The 18,800-nt window shown below is 59.3% G+C and overlaps 1 protein-coding gene across 7 annotated transcripts in view; it reads left to right on the top strand.

Annotated features, from left to right (window-relative positions):
• Positions 1-18,405, top strand: part of STK40 (serine/threonine kinase 40) — a 38,649-nt gene extending 20,244 nt beyond the window's left edge. For 6 of the 7 annotated variants that reach the window (XM_079933599.1, XM_079933596.1, XM_079933597.1 and 3 more), the window contains 9 exons: positions 676-761; positions 1,077-1,220; positions 3,313-3,540; positions 4,330-4,382; positions 10,580-10,695; positions 13,348-13,492; positions 13,630-13,749; positions 14,211-14,295; positions 15,689-18,405. In XM_079933599.1, coding sequence (XP_079789725.1) covers positions 676-761; positions 1,077-1,220; positions 3,313-3,540; positions 4,330-4,382; positions 10,580-10,695; positions 13,348-13,492; positions 13,630-13,749; positions 14,211-14,295; positions 15,689-15,907 — 1,196 coding nt within the window. In that variant the 3' untranslated portion in view covers positions 15,908-18,405. The remainder of the gene's footprint in view (positions 1-675; positions 762-1,076; positions 1,221-3,312; positions 3,541-4,329; positions 4,383-10,579; positions 10,696-13,347; positions 13,493-13,629; positions 13,750-14,210; positions 14,296-15,688) is intronic. The other variant, XR_013830121.1, reaches the window with a different exon arrangement.
• Positions 18,406-18,800: the final 395 nt, after the last annotated feature.

Raw genomic sequence — 18,800 nt, 5'->3', positions numbered from 1 at the left:
AGGTGCAAAGGCCCAGAAGCAGGGAAGGGCTTAACATCTCAGGAATGAAGAGTCCAGCATAGCTGGAGTATGGTGAGGAGGGGTGAGGAAACGTGATCAGTTGAAAGCTGGACAGGAACCAAATCATGCGAGACCTTGGAGGCCAAAAAGAGGAATTTTGATTGCACATGAAAAGCAGTGGAGTGCTGTTAAGGGTTTTTAGCAGTGCATTGACACCGTGACATTACCTGATTTATGCTCTGAAAGCTCTGGGTGCTGTCACAGGACATCAAGCCGCGTGCATCTCTAAGAGTACAGAAGTTCCCCAAAGCTGGTACGTGGCTGTATCAGACCGCCAGGGGAACCTGTTAAAGGGACAGTTTCCTGGCTCCTCACCCTGGAGTTGCTGATCCGGAGGGCCCAGGGTGCAGCTGGGATCTCTGCTTTAACACATACTCCTCGGAGATTCCAGCACGCGCCCCGTGTTGAGAGCCCCTCTTGAGAAGTGTGCCTGGACAAGCCAGGTGTACTCAGGCAGATGCACACACACTGCTCCAGTTTTGGAGGGGAGACCCTGAGTTCGGTGCCCTCCAGGAGAGAAGATCCAGCCAAAAGCCCACGTGGTGGCACGGCGCCCCACGGTGCCATGGTAGACAAGGCTACTGAGAAGTAAGCCAGCGGCTGTCTGTGCCATAGGTCCCCGTCTGGGCAACTCACCAGTGCCAAGCATCGTGCAGTGTTTGGCGAGGAAAGATGGCACGGATGACTTCTATCAGCTGAAGGTAAGTGAGGCACCAGGCGTGAGGGGCTGGGGACCCCCGGGACATTCTACCAGCCCGGCTTCTCCCTCCTCCCACCTTCTTCTGCACCACTTGTGAACAAGAGCAGTGCACTTCTTCCCGGGGAGCTCTGTCTGTGCTTATGTCATTTTGCTGTCACATTGGGAAAGACCGTTTCACTTCGTCCACGCACGTGTGGGTGTGCGTGTGCCAGGGTTGCGTGGGAGGATGTGAAACCCTGCTCCTCCTGTTCTAGTCAGTCTGCTTGGAAAAGTAAGGGTTGTGGGGTTTTGTTTTTGTGTGTGTGCCTTCCTAAAGATCCTTACACTTGAGGAGAGGGGCGACCAAGGAATAGAAAGCCAAGAGGAGAGGCAAGGCAAGATGCTGTTGCACACCGAGTACTCCCTGCTCTCCCTCCTCCACACGCAGGATGGGGTGGTTCACCACCACGGGCTCTTCCAGGTGAGTGGCACCTCTCCCGTCCCCACCCCGGCTGGCACTGCTGGGGCCACATCACAGGACCCCCCAGTCTTCCTGCATGCGGAGCAGCGGGACTTCCTGGCGGGTGGCCTGGAGGTCTGGCTGGGCCAGCGAGCTCCTGCTCTGATGGTGGCAGCCTAGCGGGAATGCACCCGGTTTGCAGCTTGCAGGCTTTCTCTGAAGAGCCGCTTTTCCAAGAAAAGAGGAAAGTATGAAGTTATTTAAAGACACGGGCTCTTTCTAGCTGTGTTGTCAGGAATCAGCCAGGCCAGGGTGGAAGGGAGGGCAATGAGGAAGGATGGGCGCCGGGGCACTGTGGATCTCCACAGTTGCCTTTGGTACCAGTCCTTCTGCCTGCCCAGGCATTTCAGCTTCTCTGGCAAGGGTCCCTGAACCCCATACTCAGATGTTCCAGGTCCGTTAGGAAAGGTGCTGATTGGCGACTGGTACTCTGAAAAGAGCCATGCCCGGGACAGAACTGAAATTGCGTCTCCAGAAATGAAGAACCAGGTTCAGAATGCTGGAGGGTGGGGGAGGGTTCCTGCTGAGGCCCCCGTGGAGCTTCTGCACCGCCCTCAGCCAGATGCGCTGGCCAGGCCCACTCATGCTTGGATGGACCTGGTACGCTAGAGGCAGCCTGGTGTCAGGGAGGGCACACAGGTTTTGGAGCGGGCAGTCCTGGATTCAGGTGGTGTGACCTCGAACAAGTCAATTCCTAAGCCTCAGATTCCTCATGTGCAAAATGAGAGCGATGATAACCGTGCCTACCATGTATGGTGGTGGGAAGATGAATGAGAGGGTATAAAGCACCGAGCTGTCCCGGGACACACGTGCTCATCACCGTTGTTATATCAGGCAATAAGAACTCCTTGTCAGCTTGGTTTCTTGAGGGAAAATAAGGGGAAAATGCCTCCCAGCCCCACACACAGATCCCACCGAGGTCTTTATTCTTAGATGTGCAATGAGAGGCACCTCTGAAATTTAGAGTGTCCCTTAAACATGAAATCAAATCTGGGGTGATTATGATTTCTTAGTATTTCATCTCTGGTAGCTTCCAGAGCTTGGCCCTGGTGTATATCATTTTGGATAAGAGAACCGGAGCGATTAGAGGTGTTTCTAGAGTCCTCTGTGTGCCAGACACTGTGCTGGGCCTCTGGGGAAGAGAGGATGAGAGGTCTGACCCTGCTCTTGAGGAGAAATGTGGCGTTCAGTCCCCAGGAGTCCCCCAGTCTGCTGGGGCTGGCACCAAGGGCCCCCTCAAGCTGGGAGGATCAAAGTCCTCATGTTGCACCTGTGTTTTCTCTTACTCGAAATACCTTTTCAGCAAGGAAAATGGGTCCGGAACTGCCAACCTTGGGGTTGGTAGTGGTGCCCGCTTACCGAGCCCTGGCTTACCGATACCGAGTCCAGGTGCTTACTAAGCATTGGCATGGTTGTCTTTTCTCTCAGCAACCGGTGAGGTAGGGGTTGCTGGCTCCCTTTCACACACAAGGAACCCGGGTTGGAGGGCTTAGGTGAGCCGCCCCAGGTCCCGCAGCTAGGACAAGGTGGAGCCAGGGCCTGAACTCAGCCGTCAGGGGCCTGAGCCGTGCTCTTAACCACCGTTACACAGCTGCCCAGAAGTCCTGCGTGCACGGGACGCAGCAGTTGTCTTGGACGCGCACAACACTTAGCTTCCCCCATCTTGGACACTGGAAGGAAGTTTACATCGGTCATTGCCAGAATCCCTGGGAGTGCCAGGAGGGGAGGAGGCCCCAGAGCCCTGAGCGTGCTGCCTGCACACTGAGCTCGGGGGCCCTTTGCTTTCAGTGCCCAGCCCTGATCCACACGCTTTGCAGTAGGATCAGAGCATGAAGTCTGAACCTGAGCTGCTTCAACCTGAGCCACTGGCTGGGCCTGGCACGGGGGAAGCAGGGCAGTGCTGAGCGGCCCATGGGCCATGCTCCCCAGATCTCAGGCCTCCGCCGCTCTCACACATGCAGTCTTGTTCCAGGCTCCAGAAGAGAGCCCCAAGCCCCTGGCCCTGGCCCTGGCGGGCCCCCAGCCAAGCCCTGGTCTGCCCCCTTCCTCCCAGGACCGCACCTGTGAAATCGTTGAGGACGCAGAATCCAGCCGAATGGTTAAGAAAATGAAGAAGCGCATCTGCCTCGTCCTCGACTGCCTCTGCGCACACGACTTCAGCGACAAGACCGCTGACCTGATCAACCTGCAGCACTACGTCATCAAGGAGAAGAGGCTCAGCGAGCGGGAGACCGTGGTCATCTTCTACGACGTGGTGCGCGTGGTGGAGGCCCTGCACCAGGTGAGGCTCCGCCCCTGCGGCTCCCACCTTCTCTCCATGGAAAGCCGCCCTTCTTGCTGCTGCTCAGCGGAAGCAGCTCTGTCCCACCCTCACCCAGGTGTGCTTTGCAGCTGGGAACATCCAGAAGGAAAGTGGCCGGATGACACGCACACCTGAGGACACGGTGCTGCAGACCTCAGCCCACGGCCCTGGGGAGGTGCGGGCAGCCCAGCAGAGCCCCGCGCAGAAATGCCCCAGCAGTCGAGAGGCTAAGTGGGAGCTACCCACTGGGTGCAGCCACAGCCTGTCTCTGAGCTCTTCCTAGCGCTGGGGGTGTCGGGAACCCCGAGGCACAGGTTAGGAGAGCCTGGGCCTCCTCCAGACATACAGCTTCTGTGGGCCGAGCCTGCAGTACTTGGTCATCAGAACCATGAGAATTCATCTCTGACCCCAGATCTAGGCAGGTGCTTGGGATTTTTTGGTTGCTTTTTTGGTTCTTGGTTTTTTGGTGGGATGTTTGGTAGAGGCAGAGAGAGGAGTGGTTTTCTCCATTGGCTGCTGCCCTAAGGGGAGAAAGAGCTGGGGTAAACACCCTGTGTGGGGCAGAGACTGCCTGGGCTCGCACGTTACCCAGTTCGTCCGCGTGGTTAACGAGGCCCTAAGTGGTCCGGATCTGTCTGTGGCTTGCAAGTCAAGGCCCAAGCCCTAGAGACATGTCTTCCCCAACACCTGGAGAGCCCACCTCTTACAGGCTGGGCCGACCCTGGCTCTCATCTTCACAGTGCAGACCATGTGCCTGTTGTTTTCCAGAAAAACATTGTGCACAGAGACCTGAAGCTTGGGAACATGGTGCTCAATAAGAGGTAAGCTTCGCTTTTCTTCTTTCATGATGTAACCTCGGGGTTGGGACAGGCTACGTGCTGCAGCTGCCCAGAGCCCTGCAGCGTCCCCATGGGGATTCTGACTCATGGGGCCAGGGGATGGGGTGCTTGCTTCTCTCTTAATATGGTGATTGCTAAGAAGGGGTGCCTTAAAGGCCACAGAAAGGGAGCTCTGGGAAGGACTTCAGCAGTCCCCCTGGTCCATTCATTTGTCATACCCAGTGGGTGCACAGTAAATGACTGTAAAAAAATAGACCAATAGGGCTTCCCTGGTGGTGCAGTGGTTGAGAGTCCGCCTGCCGATGCAGGGGACACGGGTTCGTGCCCCGGTCCGGGAAGATCCCACATGCCGCGGGGCGGCTGGGCCCGTGAGCCATGGCCGCTGAGCCTGCGCGTCTGGAGCCTGTGCTCCGCAACGGGAGAGGCCACAACAGTGAGAGGCCCGCGTACAGCAAAAAAAAAAAAAAAAATAGACCAATAGGTGACAGAAAGGCAGATGAGCAAAACAGGCTTTGTTGTGGGTCAGGTTCCCAGGAAATGGACTCTGAGATGTGCGTGCAGGAAGTTTACTGAGGCGCGCTCTCAGGGAGAAGGGGGCAGGATTGGGCTGAGGGAGAAGCTAAACTCTGGGCAGTCACGACGGGGCCTCAGCCTGGAAAGCCAGGTGGCCCTTCAGATGCCCCAAATCAAGTCCGTGTGGCCCTGTATCCCAACTGTGACCAGCCACTGAATGCAGGCTGCTCCCGGGGGCATAGCTTTGGGCAAGGCAGCTTCCTTTGGCTGAGAGGACTTCCTGGAAAAGGACACAGCTGTGAGTGGTCAGAAGCCAACATTCCCAGCAGCAGGGAGAGAGCACCTCGATATTGGAGGGGATCTGGGCGGCTCACCCCAGCATCCTCGGTGAGCCAGTGGCAGAGGGAGATCACATGAGGCTCCTGCCTCAGGCTGTCACCCCACTCAGGCAGAGGGTCTGGGCCCCTTCTGAGTGATCTGGGGCAGTGGTAGAGGGACACCAACCATGCAGGGTCCCAGGACCGATGGGAGGAGAGCCCACCCTGTGTGTCACCCAGATCCTAGCAATGCAGGGCCGGGGAGGGCACACCTCCCACCCGCTGTCCCTGGGCCTCTCACCCTCACCTCTCTCACCTCCCGGTGTGAAAGTGGGTCGGAGGGCTTGCAAATGGCAGGCAGCACACGCCTCGTGGCAGGAGTGGTGTGGTGGGGATTTGTTCCATAACGCGGTTGCCGCCCTGGAGGGGCCTGGGCCCACCATCCCTGAGAAGGAGCTCTGGGGAGGGGCATGGGGCACCCGACCCTGCAGTGCCAGCCCAAGATGCCACTGGGAAGATGCTGCAGACAGTCTCCCAGAGCTTGCCACCTGGGGGCGACTGGAGGGCAGCTATCACTGTATGAGGGCCAATGTGCAGAGGACGGAGGGGGCAGAGACTCTGGCCATCTCAGTCAGTTCGTGAAGGATGAGTAAAGATTTGCCTGCTTGGGGCTTCCCTGGTGGCGCAGTGGTTGGGAGTTCACCTACCGATGCGGGGGGCGTGGGTTCGTGCCCCGGTCCAGGAGGATCCCACGTGCCGCGGAGCCGCTGGGCCCGTGAGCCGTGGCCGCTGGGCCTGCGCGTCCGGAGCCTGTGCTCTGCGGCGGGAGGGGCTGCAGTGGTGAGAGGCCCACGTACCGCAAAAAAAAAAGAAAAAAAAAAAAAGATTTGCCTGCTTGAGAAAAGTGAAGTGGTTAAAACCTGGTCCTGTCGTGCTGCATGGGGAGGAGGGAAAGAAACAGGAGTTCCAGGGCTGCTTGAACCCTTGACCAGCCGAGAGAGAGTTAAGAAAGCCAGGGAAGAGTGGGCCCTGGGGGTCAGACCTGGCTCACAGCACAGCACTGCCTCTTAATTACCCTTGAGACCGTGAGCACTCGTTCCTTTGATTATTCACCTGTTGATTAAGCCATTCATGTGTTGAGAAGCTGCTGTGGTACCAAGCACTCCTCTGAGCTTCCGTGTCCTCATCTGTGAAAGCAGAGATGATTATGCCTTCCTGCAGAGACTGCCCCTCATAAGCGCACCCTGTGCTAGCCAGCCGGGCCTGCAGGGCCTGTATGCTCGCTCCCTCGGGAGATGAGGCCTGCTGTGTGGTGAGTGGCCGACGAGGATGCCAGTGGCCAGGTCCCGAGGCACCCCGGCCCCAGCTCTGAACTGCACAAGGAGAGGAGGTGTCGGAAAGTGCAGACCATCCTGGCCCTGAGAGCGTATTGTCTTCATGTCGGGAGACTCAGGTCCTGGCCTTCCGTGGGATGTTGGGCCAGTCACCATCCCACTCTGGGCTGCAGGCTCACGGTTCACAAAGTCCGTCTGGCTGCAGAGCCCATGGTCTCCGGGCTTCCATGCAGCCGTTCACTGGCCCTGAGCGAGCATCCCGAGGGTGCTTGTGGGCATGCACCATCAGGGGCTCCTGCGCTGCTACCCAGGCCAGCATCCCAGGCCTCCTTGTCTCTGTGGCGGCTTAGCTTCTGGCTCCCACTTCCCCAGGCCCCCCTAGATTCTGGGAATGTAGTCCGAGGATGACACGTCTCTTGAGTAACGCCAGTGTAGCTATAGCAGCTCTTCCGTGAGTGTCCGTGCGTGTGTGTGTCTGTGTCTGTGTGCATGCGTGTGCACGCATGGGTGTGTTTCCCTGGGATCGCAGAGCACCCACACCTCATTCAGACCCTGGGTCTTGGCTGCACATCCTTTAACCATATCATCCCCTGTCCGTCTCGGGCAGACAGAGGTTCTGGCCGCCTCTCACTTGAGTCACGGGTGCTAGGAAGGCGCCGGGTGTGCTGCAGGGACCCACGCTGGCCACCCAGTGCCTGCTCCCATGTGTCCACGCACGCACCCCTCCCCTCTGGGGCCTCGCTTTCATCCTTGCGAAGTCAAGGGTGGACCTGGAGGAGCTCCAGCCCCTTCCTGCCCATCAGGCCAGGCCCTGAGTCCAGCTGGAGAGGCAGCAGATGAGCTGGAGGCTCCGAGCAGGACAGAGCGCTCCCAGGGAGGGAAACAGGGAGAAGGGTTTGCACGGCAGCTGCTACAGCAAGTCCCCCTGCTGTGGATAAAGAGCAAGGGTTGCCATCTGAAATCCCCTTTTGAGGTTGGCTGTGGGTTCTTTCTCCGTCCTCCTTTCTTTCCGCCTGGGCACGTTGCATGCCCAGTTCCTAGAAAAGCAGACACACTGTGGTAGCCCAGAGGGCCATAGCTGAAGAGTGACTCACTGAGCGGGCCCTCCTGACGCGGAGCTCTCTCCTTGCACCCCTGCTGCCCTTGCCCCTCCTGCCAGGACCAGCTTGGGGGGTCTGGACTCCCGGGGATCTGTGCACCGCGCCGACTGGGGCAATGGTGGTGGGCAGGGAGCATCGCCAGGCTTCGGGAGGGCTGGCAGCTGACCGTGCAGTTTCCTGTGGGAGAGGCTCCAACCCGGTCCTGCCGCCCACCCTGCGGAGTCTCGGCCGAGCTTTACTCGAGCCCCACGGGCAGAGGGCTGGCAGGTCCTGCTGGCAGAGTGGAGTGGAAGGCCAGCGCGCGGGCACGTGTGCTCCAGGGCCTGTCGTCACAGGGTGGCTCCTCTCACCCGCGACCTCAGCACGCTGTCTTCCCTGGGGTGTCCACTGGTAACCCCCACCAGCTGTGCCCACCGTCTGAGGAGGAGATATAATCCGAGCTGGCCCGTAGTAATCAGTCACTGCTTGCCAAGCCCTGGATTCAGTGCTTTCCCTGGGATTATCTTCTTATCTTGTTAAATCCTAACACAGCCCTGGGAGTTAGGTGCTAATGTTTTCCGTTTTACAGATGAGGAAATTGAGGTTTAACAGAGATTAAATAACATGACCAAGATCACACACACAGCCAGGAAGTGACAGAGCCAGGACTAGAACCCGGGGATCTGACTCCCAAGCCCACCAGACTCTCCCCTGAGCGGTCCTCCTCCCAGCGTCTCAGGCCTCCAGCTGCCGTGGCCAGCTCTGACCAGGCGAGAAAATGCAGTGCGTCTGCTCTGTGGGGCCCTCGTGGACAGGAGGCCTGAGCAGGCCGTATTCAGCGACATGGGCGGTTCTGAGTGGGAGCAGCCCACTTCTTGACGTGATCCTTGCCCGAGACCCTTCGCCTGCCCTCTCAGACTCTAACTGCCCTGGGGGCCACCAGGCAGGTTTCCGTGGCATCTGCCAGGGCAGGCCTGTACGGAAGGCAAGGGCCAGCGTTTCCATTTGGAACGCCGGGGACAGACTGGCCTTTGTTTTGCACCAAGCCCTTGCCCGCAGAATTCCCCAAGAAAGCTGAAGGGCTCTCGGCGCCTCGTGAGCGCAGCCGCACACACCTGTGCCTCTGAGCCAACCTCTTCTCCCCCTGGAGGCCCTTCTACGGAGAGGCCGTCCGAGGCCCCTCGTGGCGCTTCCCTTCCTGCCGTCCTCCCAGGCTTCTCCGCCCAGCCAGCCGGCTGACACGGCAGAGGGGCCCTTCCTCCCTGTGCCCCCCAGCACAGGCCGAGGAGGCTCTGCACCCTCACCCCACGTCCCCAGGGGTGGCATACGGCGTCCTCTCTGGGCCGGTTTTTGTTCTCATTGTGAGCCTCCTAGAAAGGACTGGAGCCCAAAGCTGCTCTCACCACGGCTCTCTCAGATGGGGGGTCTGTGGTTTTCTAGCCAGTGCAGAGTCTGCTGTACAAGACAAGGGGGGAGTCAGCTTGGGTGGAACGGAAGGGAAAGCCAGGTGCTGGGCATTGTCCCGGGACCCAGTGGGCACCCCACTGGTGTCACTCAGAGTGCGGAGTCCAAGGTCAGACAGACCTGGGTGGGATCCTGCTCCACTCCTCACTAGCTGTGTGACCCTGGGCAAGTCTGTCCACTTCTCTGTGTCCTAATTGCATCATCTGTGAAGTGGGCCATGAGAAAGTCTCCCTTGTAGGCCGCTGTGAGGGGTGAATGAAAACAGTCCCCGTCGGGCACTGAAGCCAGGGTCTGCACTTACTAAGCATTAGGTTTTTCGGGTTTTGTTTTTTTTTTTTGCGGTACGCGGGCCTCTCACTACCGTGGCCTCTCTCGTTGCGGAGCACAGGCTCCGGATGCGCAGGCCCAGCCACTCCGTGGCATGTGGGATCTTCCCGGACCGTGGCACAAACCCGTGTCCCCTGCATCGGCAGGCGGACTCTCAACCACTGCGCCACCAGGGAAGCCCCTCGGGGTGTTTTTAAACTTTCTTTCCTTTTCCTTTTTTTTTTTTAATTTATTTTTATTTTATTTATTTTTTTGGCTTCATTGGGTCTTCGTTGCTGCACGTAGGCTTTCTCTAGTTGCGGCGAGTGGGGACTACTCTTCACTGTGGTGCACGGGCTTCTCACTGCAGTGGCTTCTCTTGGTGCGGAGCATGGGCTCTAAGCACGCGGGCTTCAGTAGTGGTGGCTCGCGGGCTCTAGAGCGCAGGCTCAGTAGTTGGGCGCAGGCTCCATAGTTGTGGTTCGCGGGCTCTAGAGTTCAGGCTCAGTAGTTGTGGCGCACGGGCTTAGTTGCCGCACGGCATGTGGGATCTTCCCAGACCAGGGCTCGAACCCGTGTCCCCTGCATTGGCAGGTGGATTCTTAACCACTGCGCCACCAGGGAAGACCCAGCATTAGTTTTTAGTACTGTTGGTGCTGCTGCGATAGTAATAAAAGTGATGACCAAAGGCATCAGCACTGGGGGACTGAAGGGAGGCACTCAAGGAAGGCCTCCAAGACTCTGCTGGGCTTCCTCTTCCTCCTGTGTAAATGAGGGAACCAGACTTGGTCTCCAGGTCCTTCCAGTCTACTGGTAGATACTATGTGTGTGGAGATTGAGGAAATCTCTGCAGTTCTTCCAAGCCCTAAGCTGTAGCCCCAAGACTCAGCCAGGGCACAGGGTCAGGGGAGCACCCTGGGGCCCCCTGGTCAGAGTGACTCAGATCCCTGCGGGGACAGCTCAGCAGGTGGCAACTAAGGGTGACTGGCCTGTGTCAGCACCCCCAGTGGCACTCCCCACGTGGCTGTGGGGAGGCCGGGAGGGCCAATGGAGAAGAAAAGGACGTGGGTGTGATTCCTCTGCTCCTTGGAAGAGAGGTGGGGACAGCTGGGGCGCCCGTGGGTACAGACACCGAGGTTTGTTCACTCTCTGCCCCCCGCCCCCAGAACTCATCGGATAACCATTACCAACTTCTGCCTCGGGAAGCATCTCGTGAGCGAGGGGGACCTGCTGAAGGACCAGAGGGGGAGCCCCGCCTACATCAGTCCAGACGTGCTCAGCGGTATGTGCAGGCCGCCAGGCAGCAGGCCCTGGGGCCTCACACAGCCGGGCTCTGCAGCCGTTCATTCAGTCAACAAACTATCTATGGGTGTGCCCCGGGCTAGGTGCTGGGGCTTCAGTGGTGGCCCAAACCAGTACTGTCCCTCCAGGTACAAAATGTGGGGTCCCGTGGAGGAAGAAGATGGTAATCATTACACTCGTTACTCTCTGAGATTAGTGCTCGGAAGGAAAGAAACGTGATTTTTGTGAGCATGAAGAATGGGCGCTTGAAGCCCCTCCCCAGGGAAGCGGCGTCCGAGCTGAGGTGGTGAGAATAGATAGGAGCCCACGAGGGGTGTGACTGGGCGACGGTGGCGCCACACGCTGAGGAACCACAGAAGGCCCCTGAGGCTGCCGCTCAGAGAGTTCAGGGGAGGCCAGAGAGGTGGGTGGGGGTCCAGCCGCGCAAGGCCTAATGGAGGCCCTGTCGAGAAACGCCATCCTTTAATTCAAGCGCGAGAGGACGCCGCTGAAAAGGTCTTCACTGAGGCTACCGTGATGAGACTTGCATTTCAAAGATATCACTCCCTTCGTTTGTTCATTCCTTCATTCATTCTGCTGGTATTTGCCGAGGGCCTGCCACGTACGGGGCTCTGTTCTAGACACTTTGGATACAGCAGTGAACAGTCAGACAAACATCCTGCCTCCATGGATGGTGAGCTGACTTTCTAGTGGGGCTGAGACAGGTAATGCACAAATAAGTCAATTATGCAGCTCTCACCTTCTGATGAGCTGTTAGTGCTGGGTGCTGTACTGAGCGTGTGACAGGCATCATCTGTATAAAACCACAGAGCTGCCCTGTGAGGGAAAATTTTTACAGATGGGAAAATTGAGGCTCAGAGAGATCAGACCCCTTGTTCAAAGTCACAGCTGACAGTAACCAGAAAAGCAGGAGGCTCGGTCCCAGGGCTGCCTCCGGCCCGAGCCCACGCTTCTGTCTCACCGTAGGCTTTCTTTCCTTTCTTGCTTGTCCTCTGCCACATTGGGGTCCGTCTCTCTGTCCCGATCCCTCCAGGGACCAAGGGCTCTCATCCGCTCCCATCCCTGCGATGCGAAGGTTTCAGGGTTGTCTGCAGGGCCCATTACCCCAGCACTCACACGTGTGCCTCCCTCCTCACAGGGGCAGAAGCAGCCTCTTCCCGAGTTGTCACGTGTCTTCCTGTGGAGCAGGCTGCTCTAACTTGCCACGAGCATTTGCGATCTCCTTGGAGGCCTTCTCCCAGCTGAGGGTTCTGCTGGAGCATCAGGCCTCTCCCAGGGCTACCTCTGCAGAGGGCAGTGGTGCCACTCTCCAGGCCTGGGGATTTTGGGTGGAGTCCCTGTGGCCTCCGCTAGAAGGATCTGGGTGCCAGGGGTGCATCCCAACTCCCTGAGCACCCCTCCCCCACCAGCCCAGCCCAGCCTGGATACCCTCCCTGAGAGTCCCGAAAGCATCCCTGTAGTTGACAGAGCCAGAGCTGTGTCAGAGGTGCGGTCTGTGACTGTATGCAGGCCTGGGGGTGGATGGGCTGCCTCTGGTCAGGCCTCCTCAGCAGTACCAGGCTGGGGTGGCCTCCACGTGCAGTCGCTCCCACCTGCTGCCCTCGGCCTCTCTCTCTGGCTCGTCCAGACTCATGCCAGTCTTGAAGGAACCCCCTGCATCAGAAAGAGACCTGGACTGGGAGACCAGAGACCCGGGCTCTGGGACTGGCCTTGTTAATACCCAGCTGTGTGACTTTGGCCCTCACCGCCCCTCTCTGAGCCTCAGTCTCCTTGTGGGTTAAAAGCTGAAAACAGTCCTGCCTCCCTACATTGTTAAGAGGATGACGTGGGGGGGCTCAAGCGGGTTTTGATCCCAGGTCTGCCTTTCACTGACTGTGTGCCAAGCTCAGGCCTCAGCACCGGGCATGGAGCTGTGAAACGGCAGCCATGGCCTTGCCCTCACAGTTCATAGTCTGTTAATACCTGTGTGACCTCGGGAGAGGCACTGACCTCTCTGGGCCTCTATTTTCTGATCTATAAAATCGGGATGATAATAGCCCCTACTTCACTAGGTCCCTGTGGGATTAAATAAGGCCATAACCCAGTGTCTGGCTCAATAAACCGTAGCTGGCATCGTCATTACCAAAAGGAAAGCTTGAAGTTCACTGTTCCCTCAAAAGTCAAAGCTCAGGGAAAGCTCCTGGGAGAGTTAGAGCTCCTGGGAGAGCTCGTCTGCCGCAGAGGCTGGACCAGCGCCCGAGAGCTGGCAGTCAGTAGAGCAGGGCTGGTGCTGTGAGGAGGAGGCGTGAAATGTGCCCAGGAGGGTGGGCTGCACAAGGCCAGGTGTGACCCCTTCCCCTCAGGGGTCACGCCAAGGCGGGGCATCCCCCTGTGGAGCTGGGTCTCCAGAGCACGAGCGGGAACCAGCCTGAGGAGCGGAGGAGGAACGAGCATGGCGGAAGCTCAAGGACTGGGCCCGTGCAGCTTTGCTCTGGGAGGACGCATGGGGCGGGGGTTGACTGGAAGTGAGGGTGCCAAGGCGGAGGGGTCCTGTGGGTGGGACTTCAGGCGCGAAGCCAGTTAGCCGAGGGAGTGCCAGGGCCGTTCTCCACCAGCCCTGGGCTGAGTGTGCGTGTGTCCGTGTGCCCTGCAGGCCGGCCGTACCGGGGCAAGCCGAGCGACATGTGGGCCCTGGGCGTGGTGCTCTTCACCATGCTCTACGGCCAGTTCCCCTTCTACGACAGCATCCCGCAGGAGCTCTTCCGCAAGATCAAGGCCGCCGAGTACACCATCCCCGAGTGAGTCCTCCCTCCCTGGAGTCCAGCCCTTCAGGCTTGAGGGCTGGAAACAACACAGTGAGGCTTAGAGTCCTGGGTCCAAGACCCAGCACCAGCCCACCCCGCCTGAGCCTCTCCCTCTTTCTCTCCTGCATCAGGGACGGACGGGTTTCTGAGAACACCGTGTGTCTCATCCGGAAACTGCTGGTCCTCGACCCCCAGCAGCGCCTGGCTGCTGCCGATGTCCTGGAGGCCCTCAGTGCCATCATTGCGTCTTGGTGAGTGGGCAGGGGCAAGGCCGGGTTCTGCCCACCTGTAGGAACTGTCCTGCCCCCCCAGAAAAGTAGCCTGAGGTTGGGCCCGTTTCTCCTCCAGTCAGAGTCAGATCTCCAGATTCTCCTGATAGGCAGGGTTGGGAGGGTGCAGGCAGAACTCAGCGTTGAGCATCTCCTGCGTGCCAGTCCATGCCAACTATGGGATGGGTGTTATCTCACTGAGTTCTCACCACAGCCTGCGAGGTGGAAATTGTCCCCCATTTATTGGGTGAGGGAATTCCCAGGCAGTCCAGTGGTTAGGACTCTGCGCTTTCACTGCCAAGGGCCTGGGTTCAAGCCCTCGTCAGGGAACTAATATCCCACAAGCCTCGTGGCCAATATGTGTGTGTGTGTGTGTGTGTGTATATATATATATATGTATCTATATACCTGGAGCCAGCCTGACTTACCTGCCTCCCCTGCAGGCAGTCCCTGTCCTCTCTGAGCGGGCCTTTGCAGGTGGTTCCTGACATCGATGACCAAATGAGCAACGCAGACAGCTCCCAGGAGGTGAGTTGGGGAGGGCAGGGCTGCAGGGCCCCCTCGGCCCCTTTCCCAGCCAGGGCCTCCTTGGCCTCTCCCCAACCCTTGGAGCTGGGAAAGACAGGCCTAAGTCCTCAGCCTGAGCTGCCTGGGGCCTGCCTTGGGTCTGGCTCAGCTGGCAGTTCCGTGGCCTGAGAGAAGGGCTGTGAGGCGGTCGAGGAGGAGGCCCCACGGTGGGGAGGCCTCACGGCAGCTCAGCCTGGCCCTCCCTCGGTTTCCTCTTCCTGCCCAGGCCCTGGGTCTGCCATATGCCGGCCCTTTAAACGGTCACACTGGTCTGCCCATCTGACTCACAGCGTTCTCTCTTGCCCTTCCTGCTTTTAGTTTTTCAGATGATTCATTTTCTCCCAGTTTTCTCTCCTCCCCTGTTGCCTGCACTGGAGAAAGTGCTGGGCCCGGGGTCAGGGCGGAGACCAGGGCGCAAGGCAGCAGCTAGCGGGTGATCTTAGGGTGCGTCCTGGAGGGCAGGGCTTGGCCGAGCCTGGGGAGGGCAACTGTAAGGACCCTCCCTCTCTGGGCCACCCTGGAGTCCCACAGCAAGCACTGGGCAGGAAGGACCGGACGGAGCCAGCCTGGGACTACAGCAGAGCCTCTTGGCCCTCGAAGAGAGAGTTCCAGGCCCTGCCCCCCAGCTCCCACCCCCTCCCACGGCTGTTCAGCAGCTAAAAATAATCATCACTAGCATGTAGTGAGTGCCCCCCCAGTACGCCTCATTCAATCCACACTACAGGCCTATGTGTCCTGTGTTCTTATCTCATTTCAGTAAAGAGGAAACGGGTTCAGAGAGGTAATTGTCCCCAAGTCGCACAGCTTGGAAGCAGTGGCTGAGCCTTGAACCCAAGTCTGAGTCCACAGCCCTGCTCTCCCCCTGATGATGAGCACAGGCACCGCCCACTTCAGTTTGTGACTGTGCCTGGGCTGTCCCAGGGGGCTCAGCCTGGGACAAGACGGAGAAACAGGGCTGCCCAGGTGCTAGCACCCCAGCCCCAGGCCGCTCTCTTAACACTATACCTGCCCCGGTCCCTCGAGAGCCTCTGTGAGGGGAGACTGCTGCCCCATTTCACGGAGGTGGGTGGGACACTAAGCCTTCTGAGGGACCTCTTCCAAGGTCAGTGAGTTACGGGAGATCACAGGTCTGAGTGACGCCCAGGGTGGCCAGCAAGGCGAGGTCCAGGTTGGCTGGAGGGCTCCCGGGACCCACACTCTGGGCCACTAGATCCGGCCCAAGGGTGTGGTGCCTAGGGAGGGAGGCCCTTGAGGCGGCCAGCTGACACTGCCCCGCTCTTCCCTCTTGCATTTCTGCCTCTCTCGCTCGCTCTCTCTCTCTGCCGGGCTCTGTGGGTCTCTCTCTGCTGCGCAGGCGAAGGTGACAGAGGAGTGCTCCCAGTACGAGTTTGAGAACTACATGCGGCAGCAGCTGCTGCTGGCCGAGGAGAAGAGCTCCGTGCACGAGGCCCGCAGCTGGGGGCCCAGGCGGCAGCTGGGCAGCGTGCCGCCCGTGCGACGGCTGGGCCACGACGCGCAGCCCGTGAACCCCTTGGACGCAGCCATCCTGGCGCAGCGCTACCTGCGGAAATAGCAGCCTCGGGCAGGGGCACCGGCACCACCCACCACCTCTTCCCGGCCCCCAGCCGACAGCCTGGCTGCCCGGCTGGGCCCCGTAGTGCTGAACTCTCTCCTGGACCGCACCGGGGACGGGGCAGGGACAGCCCAGGTCACACATGGGGTCAGCAGAGGTACCACGAAGCTACCTTTTGGAATGATTGCTTGATTGGTTGGTTTTTTAATCTGAGAAGCCTAGATAACTAATCTGCTTTTAATCATGACGTTTTAATCTACCTCTGTCTCTTTAACCATGCTGTCTCTGGACTGAGTGAGAGGGAGGAGGAGGGAGCCTGCCCGCCCGGGGCCCGACCGACCCACTGACCCCCGGGGGCAGCTGCCCCCCACAGTCCACATAAGCTGAAAGTGCAGCTCGCTGCTGGCTCCCAACATGAATGCCCGCTCCCCACCGCCCTCCCAGGCCCCTCGCAGTCTGTTTTCCTCCCTCCCCTTCTGACCCCAGGCCCCTCGGTCCAAGTTTTGGAAAACTGTCACCTCATCTTAAGCAGAATTCAAATGTATTTATTTTTGTACTGAAACCAACTTCTCTCCCATCTCTAGGTGGCTCGGCCCATGCCACTCCCTGCCCCCAGCCTGGCTGGACAGCAGGGAGTCCACAGCCCCCGATGGGCCCCCTCCTCGCCCCCAGGCTCAGAAGCCCCTTCTGGCCGGTCCCCTTCCACCTCCAGCCCACCAGTCCCTCCTTGTTTCTGGTGATGCGGAGGCCTTTCTACACTTGGTTCTTTCTCTCCCATCTCAGCTTCTCTGAGGTGCTGTACACCCGCATCAGCCCTGGTTTCCTCTTCCACCCCTCACCGTGGTACTGAGGTGATGCCGACATGGATGGGAAGGGTGCCTGGTGGGGGGCTGGTGAGGGGTGCTCTGGTCCAGCTGTGAACAGGCGGCCCTGTTTGCACGCCGTCTCGCTCCCCTCACTCCTCTGTGTTCAGAGAACCGTGGGGGCATCTCCTCTCCCGCCCCTGCCTCGTAATAGAGGTGGTGTCTCTCCCAGCAGACCACCAGGGGCGCCAGGGTCCTTCCTGGGGGCTGCAGGGCTCGTGGGGAGAATCGTAGGGACTGGGGGGCCCAGCCTGGCTTGAGAACAGCCCTGCTGCCCTTTTTGAGCCGAGATTTTGAAGTGGATGCCCGTCTTGCCAGAAACGCTGTTCTCACCAGAATGCCCTCCTTCCTGCTCTCCCACACTGGACTTGGCCCTGCCCAGTGCCAAGCAAAGACCTTCCCCTGGCCTGCCCTCCCCAGACCCCTCAGAGCAGCTGAGCGTTCCCCTTCAGGCAGCCCTGGGCCCTCGGGCCCTTCCTGCCTGCCTTCTCCCCAGTGGGGAGGTGACAGAGGCCTGTGTGACCTTGTTTCCCAGGGTGTGAGCTGCCCCCTCCCCAAAAGCTGACTCACTGTGAGTGGCTTGGGCAAGGTCCCAAACCTCCTTGTGCCTCAGTTTCCCCATCTGGAAAAAATGGGGCCACCTCTTGCCAGCAGTAGCAGGGCCGCCCACGCCCCTTCCTCCCTATGCCCCCATCCCAGCACGTGGGCGCTTCGCGCCTCTGCCTCAGTGGGTCCGTGGGAGCCCGCCTGAGCCCAGCACTTACTCCCCTGAGCACCGGCTCAGCCTGCCTCAGCCGTCCAGCTGCTGAGAGCCAGGGTCTCGTGCTGGGGTGGGGAGGGGCGGGGGCGGGGGGCGGGATGCCCTCTTTTCTATATTTATTTCAAAAAGAAGTCTCCTGAAGGAGTAGAAATGCAGTCCGGCCCAGGGCTCCCAGCCCCTGTGACTGTCCTCCCGTGAGGGCCTCACCCGAGCCCCTTGTCCGGCAGCCTGCCCAGACCCTCCGGGCCTGCTTGCCTGGTGGTCTTTCTCCTTTTCAAAGCAATATCCTCCAGGTCTGCAAAGCCTGTCAGACAGACTGGTCCCTTCCAAGGTCAGCCCACGTGTCTGGTTAATTTCTGGCAAAGCAAATGAGAGGAGTTTGGGTCTGCCCTCACTGGGGGTCACACGCTGAGAGAAGTCCTATTGTAAAAAAGCAAAACGGGAAAAGTCACAAAAAAGTTTGTATAAAGTCATATTTTTGTACTACATGGGGACTCTTCCTGCATGTCAGCAATAAAACTTCCTGATCTGGAGCCAGCGTGGCCTGTGTCGTCTCTTACCCTCCTCGCCGCGTCTCCATCTCTCCCACCCAGCCAGGCCACGCAGGATTCCTGTAGCTCTTGGCTCTGCCACCAGCTGCCCTGGACGGGCGCTCCCTCACCCTGGCAGCCGTCACTGTCTTGAATGGGGGAGGGGGCCGGAACCTTCCAGCAGTCTCCCGGCCCCATTGGTCCAGCCTCCCGCCAAGTGCCCAAGGGGGAACTCCTCGCTTGCTTGGCTCAGCCCAGACCTGCAGACTTGCGCAGGAAGGAGGCGTCCCAGAGCAGCTGCCACTATCAGGGTATGGATCCTCTCTCCCCTCCAAACAGCCATCTGGGATGGGGGAACCCTAGCCAGACAGACTGCCCGTGTGCCCACGTGCCCATCCAGGGCAGCTGGGGTAAGAAGCGCCAGCCCAGGCCCTTTCCTGCACCGCCCTCCTCTCCAGAGGAAACCAAGGGGGCTTCCTTCCTTCCTTCTTTCCTTCCTTCCTTCGCCTAAATTTAGACTTTGCAGATTGAGCACTGGAGCAGTGAAGCTAGAGGTGGGCTGGCCCTGTCCGCAGCACACCACGGCACACAGGCAGACCCACTTTTGTGCTGGAACCCACACAGGCCCAGGTCACGGAAGGAGCAGAGATCCGTGCCAGAGAACCCCCTTCCCTGGCAGGTGTCCACACAGCACGAGGGGGTGGCGCCTCCCCAAGGTGTGGGAAGGCCCTGATTCTTTG

This window comes from Stenella coeruleoalba (assembly GCF_951394435.1).
Source record: "Stenella coeruleoalba genome assembly, chromosome: 1".
In the NCBI taxonomy this organism is placed as follows: domain Eukaryota; kingdom Metazoa; phylum Chordata; class Mammalia; order Artiodactyla; family Delphinidae; genus Stenella; species Stenella coeruleoalba.
The sequence above is the reverse complement of the archived record's forward strand: the minus strand, read 5'-3'. Positions and strand labels throughout refer to the sequence as shown.